This window comes from Vollenhovia emeryi, unplaced genomic scaffold (genome assembly GCF_000949405.1).
Source record: "Vollenhovia emeryi isolate VEMERY1.0 unplaced genomic scaffold, V.emery_V1.0 DF939746.1, whole genome shotgun sequence".
NCBI classification, from domain to species: domain Eukaryota; kingdom Metazoa; phylum Arthropoda; class Insecta; order Hymenoptera; family Formicidae; genus Vollenhovia; species Vollenhovia emeryi.
This window is the reverse complement of record NW_011966620.1, coordinates 14,159-21,684: the sequence shown is the minus strand read 5'-3', so window position 1 is coordinate 21,684 and position 7,526 is coordinate 14,159. Positions and strand designations below refer to the sequence as shown.

Below are 7,526 nucleotides of genomic sequence, written 5' to 3'. Positions count from 1 at the left end.
TGGTGTCATTTCGGCTCACGCGCAGTGGCATGCGTACGTCACTGTAACCCCCATCCACGCGCATGCGCAGTCATGCGATTGCCATGCTAGCCTAGCCCGAATCGGAACACTGCCTGTGGCTGCCGTAGGCCGCCACATTTACTTTAAAACGTTTTTGCATATATGCATTCGTAACACGTTTTAAAGTTAAATAAATAACAATGTTAAGAATGCTGTTTATTTTTCAGTTGCAGTACAGTTAAATAATAAGCAAGTGAAAAGAAAACGGTTAAAGGATGTGTTAGGTTTCCAGCACTAGGTGTTTTCCCCTATTTTCGATTATGGCGTTTTTTGAGTTACGCTCTTACTAGATTTAAGTTGGTAGGAGTGTGTGGAGGAGTTGAGAAAAAGATGGCGGAAGTTAAGTGCCGATGGTGAACGTCGTGACAAATAAATCGACCGATTTTTCTATGAAACAAGAGTGTGCAAAATCATTACATCACCAACACAACACTGTAAATTTACAAATAGATGGTCCAGACGTAAAAATTTGGCCATCACAACGGTCACGTGCATCAAATACGAGCATTGCACGGCAGCGCCGTCCATTTGGTCCTTCGAGCCGGATTAGTGAGCCATCGCACATACACTCGGATATACACAGCTACCGAGCCATCGGACACACAGCTACCGAACCATCGGACACGCAGCTACCGAGCCATCGGACACGCAGCTACCGAACCATCGGACACGCAGATACCGAGCCATCGGACACATCGGATACACACGATTCCGAGCCACACGGTTATACACGGATAACCGAGCCACACGGTTATACACGGATTCCGAACCATCGGATACTCACGCATATACACGGATTCCGAGCCACACGGATTCCGAGCCTACGGATACTCACGCATATACACGGATTCCGAGCCACACGGATACACTCGGACACACGGATCGGCGAGCCACGGATATACACGGATCGGCGAGCCACGGAATACACACGGATCGGCGAGCCACGGATACATACGGAACGAGCTTGACCGCTATCGGCAGAGCAACGGCAACGACAGCGCATCGAACAAAGGAGACTATCGTAATACTAGATCGGCTAATTTTCACATAACCAACTTGCAAAAATTGTCGATTACATTATCTTTAGGTTTAAGCATTTGTTTGTAAGTTTATTATTTTTAAGGTTATTATTGCAATTGTTCCCTTCTTATTGGCACACGATGTCGGAAGAAGTGAAGGCGTTGATTCAGGGGCGTGCCACGATCAAGGCGCAACTGACTAGATTTAGAACCTACCTAGAAAAATGGTCCGAACGCCCTGATGAGCAGCAGCTTATCGAGCGGCTTGAAAAGGTTAAGGCGACTTGGGACAGCTTCGAATTGATTCAAGGTAAACTCGAAGTTTTAAACGCGGAAGCTAGTGGTGATGCATCAAGTGACGTTGAGCGAAACCACTTTGAGGATTCGTATTTTGAATTGATAGCGCGTGCTCAGCGTCGTATTGCGGCGTTGAGACCTAACACTGTCGTAGATGGTACAGCGACTATTCAAAACCAGCCTGCTTTACAAAACTCAGTAAACAAAATAAAGCTCCCTACGATTAAATTACCTACCTTTAATGGAAGGTACGATGAATGGTTAGGTTTTTATGATAATTTTAAATCCATAGTACATGATAATTGTGATTTAACGCCTGTTCAAAAATTACAATACTTAAGATCATCTCTGAAGGAGGAAGCGGCTCAGGTCATACAAGCACTTGAAACATCATCTCAGAATTACAGCATAGCTTGGGGGTTATTAACAGAGAGATACGACAATAGACGCATAATCATACAAAGCCATGTTCGCGCACTTTTCGATTTACCGGCAATAGCTAAGGAATCACCAATCCAATTAAGAACGTTGGTCGATTCCGCATTAAAGCATACAAGAGCGCTTAACGCTTTAGGTCAGCCTACTGATTCATGGGACTCCTTGCTCTTGCATCTGATAACAGCTAAACTCGATCGAAACACTCACAAGGAATGGGAACGCACTCTCGATGGTACCGGTATGCCATCCATGAAAGAATTTTGGAAATTCTTAAAAAATCGCTGTCAGGTTTTAGAAAGCATAAATCAGGAGAATTCAACGCAGGCAAATTCGTCGACGAAAAATCAACCGCGGCTAAACAATAATTTAAGCAATGCAAATCAAAGAGGGCGACAGGCTCTGGTAGCTTCACATGTGCCGCTTGAGTGTGCAATCTGTAAGCAAAATCACAACACGTACCAATGCGAGCAATTTCTTAAAATGGATCGTAACGCTAGATGCGCTAAAGTGAAGTCACTGAGACTTTGTTACAATTGCTTGAGATCAAATCACTTAGCAAACGAATGCAGATCGGGATCATGTAAAAAATGTAAACGGAAACACAATACTCTTCTTCATGGTGAAACCGACCTACCTGTTCAGGAAACGGTTAACCTTAAGTCTGTGGAATCTAATTCAAGTACGAGTTTGCAGGCTATTGTTACATCACAGGTCCTTTTATCTACCGCGGTAGTCCCGCTACTAAATAAACAAGGAGAGCTTGTCAGATGCAAGGTTTTGCTGGATAACGGATCCCAGTCTAACTTCATTACCGAAAGGTTGTGCAATATTTTAAATCTCGTCAAAACTGAAATTAACATTCCGGTTTCGGGCTTCAATCAGAACTTGACTCATATCAAGCATTCGGTCAGAACTACACTTCATTCCAGGGACGGACGTTTCCAAGCTAATTTAGCATTCTTGGTTGTTTCTCGGATTACAGAAAGGCTTCCATCACAAGCAATTAACACACGTGAGCTTAATATTCCCCAGAACATTGCACTGGCGGATCCTGGGTTTGCTAATCCTTCAGAAATTGATGCCCTAATCGGAGCAGAGTTGTTCTATCAATTGTTATGTGTAGGCCAAGTAAAACTCAACAATTCTGCATTAATTTTACAGAAAACAAGGCTTGGTTGGGTAGTCTCTGGGCCCTTGCACAGTCAGGGTTCCATGTCAAACAAAATCATGTGTAACTTAACTGTAGACTCTTTAAATGCCCAAGTTGCTAAATTTTGGGAGATAGAAGAAATCCCAGCTATCAAACATTTATCTGATGTAGAGCACGCATGTGAGCAACATTTTTCTAAAACGCACTTTAGGAAACGAAGTGGAAGATATGTTGTAAGGCTTCCTTTTAATGACAAAAAGCGAGATATCGGAGCGTCCTTTGAATTAGCAAAAAAAAGGTTGTATTCATTGGAAAGGCGGTTAATGCGTAATCCACAAATGGGTGAGGAATACTCAAATTTCTTGAGCGATTACGAGAATCTGGGGCATATGACGGAAATGGCTGAAGCGGATATAACAGAAGATGGATATTTCATCCCACATCATCCAGTACTCAAACAGGATAGCCAAACTACAAAATTACGAGTGGTTTTTGATGCCTCTTCGAACACTACCAGTGGAATTTCTCTGAATGACACACTTCTTACTGGTCCAATCATTCAAAAGGATTTGTTCACCATCATCACGAAGTTCAGAATGCACAGATGGGTGCTGACTGCTGACATAGAAAAAATGTTCAGGCAGATTAGCATGCATCGTGAAGATATCAAATATCAAAGGATCTTGTGGCGCAGAAATCAAGACGAAGCAGTTAAGGTATTTCAGTTAAATACATTAACCTATGGCACTGGCCCTGCATCATTTCTGGCAGTACGAGTTCTGAAGCAATTGGCTCACGACGAGCAGGAGCGGTTTCCACTAGCAAGTAAGGTCCTTCAAAACGACTTCTACGTAGATGATCTTCTAACTGGTTCATCTAGTTTAGAGGAAGCACAAACGCTGCGAGATCAACTCATTGAATTGTTAGCCGCCGGTGGCTTCAATTTAAGAAAATGGTGTTCCAATGAGCCATCTCTTCTGGAGCCATTATTACAGAAATCCGCTGACCCTCACGCTTGTCTGAGTGAAATTGAAAAACACAAGGCACTCGGCGTTCATTGGAATCCACTTGACGACAGTTTATTTCATACCGTGAAGCCTTTTACACAACATCAACGAATCACCAAGAGGAGCATGCTTTCACAAATTGCTTCACTTTTCGATCCTCTTGGACTTCTGGGCCCAATCATCGTGAAGGCAAAAATCATGCTCCAACAACTGTGGAAGATCCATCTTGATTGGGATGAGTCAGTTCCTTTGGATATTGCTACTACATGGAACAAGTATACGCAACAATTTGATATCCTGGACCACTATGCAGTTCCTCGTCACATTAAGGGGGATGATACGGTTCAAACGCAATTGCATGGCTTCTGCGATGCCAGCGAGAATGCTTATGGAGCCGTTCTGTATTTAAGATGCACAACTTCATCGAGAGTTAAAACGGTTCGACTCATATGTTCCAAAACTCGCGTGGCTCCAATTAAAAGGCTATCATTACCCAGACTTGAGCTGTGTGCAGCAGTTCTTCTTAGCAAACTATATGAAGCTGTTGTAAGGGCCTTTACGCTCAGCTTGGACGAAGTGTATTTTTGGTCGGACTCTATGATCGCATTGCACTGGATTAGAACTTCGCCGCATAAGTTGAAGACCTTTGTTGCAAACAGGGTTTCGCTAATTCAAGAGGGTACCAAACATGGAAATTGGAGGCACGTGCCGTCCCAAGACAACCCGGCTGACGCTCTATCAAGAGGACAGTTTCCTAGGGAGTTTATTCACAGCCATATTTGGCTGAATGGACCTGACTGGCTGACAAGAGAAGAGGAGCTTTGGCCGCCGAATGCACTACCCGCATTGGAAATTCCTGAACAACGTTCGACAATAGTACTGTCAAACGTAGGTCCCACTGAGAACGAAGTCTTGCAAAGATTCTCGTCATTTATCAAGATGATAAGAGTGATTGCTTATTGTCTGCGTTTTTACAATCATTGCCGTTCTCACAAATCAAACTCGGAAGATCTTAACAATGAAGAGCTAAAACAAGCTGAGGCGTGTATCTTAAAACTAGTTCAAGGCGTCGCCTTCAAAAATGAGTTGTACAGTTTACGCGAAAGACATTCATTGGATAAGAGGAGTAACATATTGTCGCTTAACCCATTTTTGGATTCGGATGGTATAATTAGAGTTGGAGGTCGACTAAGACACTCGGAGTTAGAATTTGCTCAAAAGCATCCTATTTTATTACCAACCAATAATCACGTCACTGAAAATATAATTCGCGAAGCCCATATCAAGCTTGGTCATGCTGGAAGCCAGGCAACATTGTATACAATAAGGCAAAGGTTTTGGTTACTAAATGGCAAAAATCGCGTCAAGGGAGTAATCAGAAAATGCATAACATGCGCGCGCTGGAAACCCTCCACACCGGAATATCAAATGGGTGATTTGCCCAAGGCTAGAATTGTAAGCACAAGACCATTTGGAAATAGCGGAGTTGATTTTTGTGGCCCGTTTTTTATTAAGGAAAAGAAGCATCGTAACCGCAATAAAATTAAAATTTACGTAGCCATATTTATATGTTTAGTAAGCAAAGCCGTGCATTTAGAATTAGTAAGCGAGTTAACGACTGAAGCGTTCATAGCTACTCTGAAGCGATTTTTTGCTCGTCGTGGTAAGGCGCGAGTGATCTATTCGGACAATGCTACAAATTTTGTAGGTGCGAAAAACCACCTAGATGAAGTTTTTGAATTTCTACGACAAAACACGAATAAGCAAATCATTGATCGGTATTTAGTCAATGAAGGAATGCAGTGGTCATTTATACCTCCCCGGTCACCGCATTTTGGTGGGATTTGGGAGGCCGCCGTCAAGAGTTTCAAGCATCATTTGCGTCGAATAATTGGAGAGACTCTTTTTACATTTGAGCAATTTAATACATTGGTTATAGAGATAGAGGCTATATTGAACTCTAGGCCTCTCACGCCCTTGTCGGCTGATCCGAATGATCCACTCGCTCTCACACCAGCGCATTTTTTGATTAACATCGTTACAATCAGTTCCCGATTATGACTTCACGAATACAAGTGCAAATCGTTTATCTAATTGGCAACATATTCAAAGAGTAAAACAGCATTTCTGGGAACGCTGGCATAAGGAATATTTGAATGAGTTACAGCAGCGTGTTAAGTGGAATTGCAAGGAGTCTTCCAACATAAGTGTAGGCGATCTTGTAGTTGTCAAGGAGGATAATACACCACCGTTATATTGGTTGACCGGCAGAGTGATAGAAACTCACCCTGGTAGTGACGGTATAGTTAGGGTAATAACAGTAAAGACTGCGAACGGGGCGTATAAGCGGTGCGTTAAGAAGGTATCCCTGTTACCATAGTATAAGATTATTTTCGGTTTATTCTTAAGTTTTGAGTTAAGCTCTGTTTTTATACAATACTATACGTAACACTGTGATATATCTGTTACTAATTTTCTTTGTTTGAACATGTCGTTCAAAGGGGGGGTGATATGTTAAGTTTCCAGCACTAGGTGTTTTCCCCTATTTTCGATTATGGCGTTTTTTGAGTTACGCTCTTACTAGATTTAAGTTGGTAGGAGTGTGTGGAGGAGTTGAGAAAAAGATGGCGGAAGTTAAGTGCCGATGGTGAACGTCGTGACAAATAAATCGACTGATTTTTCTATGAAACAAGAGTGTGCAAAATCATTACATCACCAACACAACACTGTGAATTTATAAATAGATGGTCCAGACGTAAAAATTTGGCCATCACAACGGTCACGTGCATCAAATACGAGCATTGCACGGCACCACCGTACAGGATGCTTTGAACTTTGAAGATTCTTATGATATTCATAAGCGTTATGATAAAATATCAAATACAAGAGTAAGACATTTGTTTATTTATTTTCCTTATATGTAAAACTATTACATTGGCCTTCTCTACTGTGTGTACTACTTTTATTAATTATAGTAGCCTTGTTATTTTCAAAATATATATTTTTAACAGATATACTTAGGAGAAAACATATCGGTTGGTCAACTGTCTTGGGAAATGACAAAACTGCGTGAAAAGCCTTCTTTGTTTTTGCATGATGTATTGCTTTACATTTGGCCATACAATATTCTTAAAAATAGATGCTTTGACGAAAACAGAACGTATTATAAGCCATCTAGTGGCACAGTTAAAGAACTTAGTCCGCGGAAACTATCTTTAGCATTAAGTATATAAACATTTTTCTTTATACCATCCCATTATCTATTTATTATGTTTTAATACTTTCATTGATTGTTTTGTAGGTTTGTATAATGACTACCTGATTGAGTTGAATATGAATGATACAATAAGATTTAAACATTTGAATGATTCGTTCAAAATTATTACAATAAAAATAAGAGACGTCAGAAAGAAATATGCATACGAATCAGAGGGAGAACAATATGAAAGAAAAGTTGAAACGGACAATTAAAATAGATGTAAGTATTATATGTTATTGGTAATGTGCTTTTCAACATAATGTTGAAAAAGACAGTAACATAACAAAACTGTACTG

The 7,526-nt window shown here is 41.1% G+C and overlaps 1 protein-coding gene across 1 annotated transcript; it reads left to right on the top strand.

The window, feature by feature from the left end:
* Positions 1-657: 657 nt before the first annotated feature.
* LOC105556853 lies at positions 658-7,518 on the top strand. Its single transcript, XM_012003966.1, has 3 exons — positions 658-6,859; positions 6,983-7,040; positions 7,273-7,518. Exon 1 carries the CDS (start codon positions 1,221-1,223, stop codon positions 6,030-6,032), a length of 4,812 nt encoding a protein of 1,603 aa, XP_011859356.1. The 5' UTR covers positions 658-1,220; the 3' UTR covers positions 6,033-6,859; positions 6,983-7,040; positions 7,273-7,518.
* Positions 7,519-7,526: the final 8 nt, after the last annotated feature.

Bases quoted from the DNA above. Each gene is read 5' to 3' on its own strand.
- LOC105556853 (XM_012003966.1), top strand. From the start codon at position 1,221: ATGTCGGAAGAAGTGAAGGCGTTGATTCAGGGGCGTGCCACGATCAAG.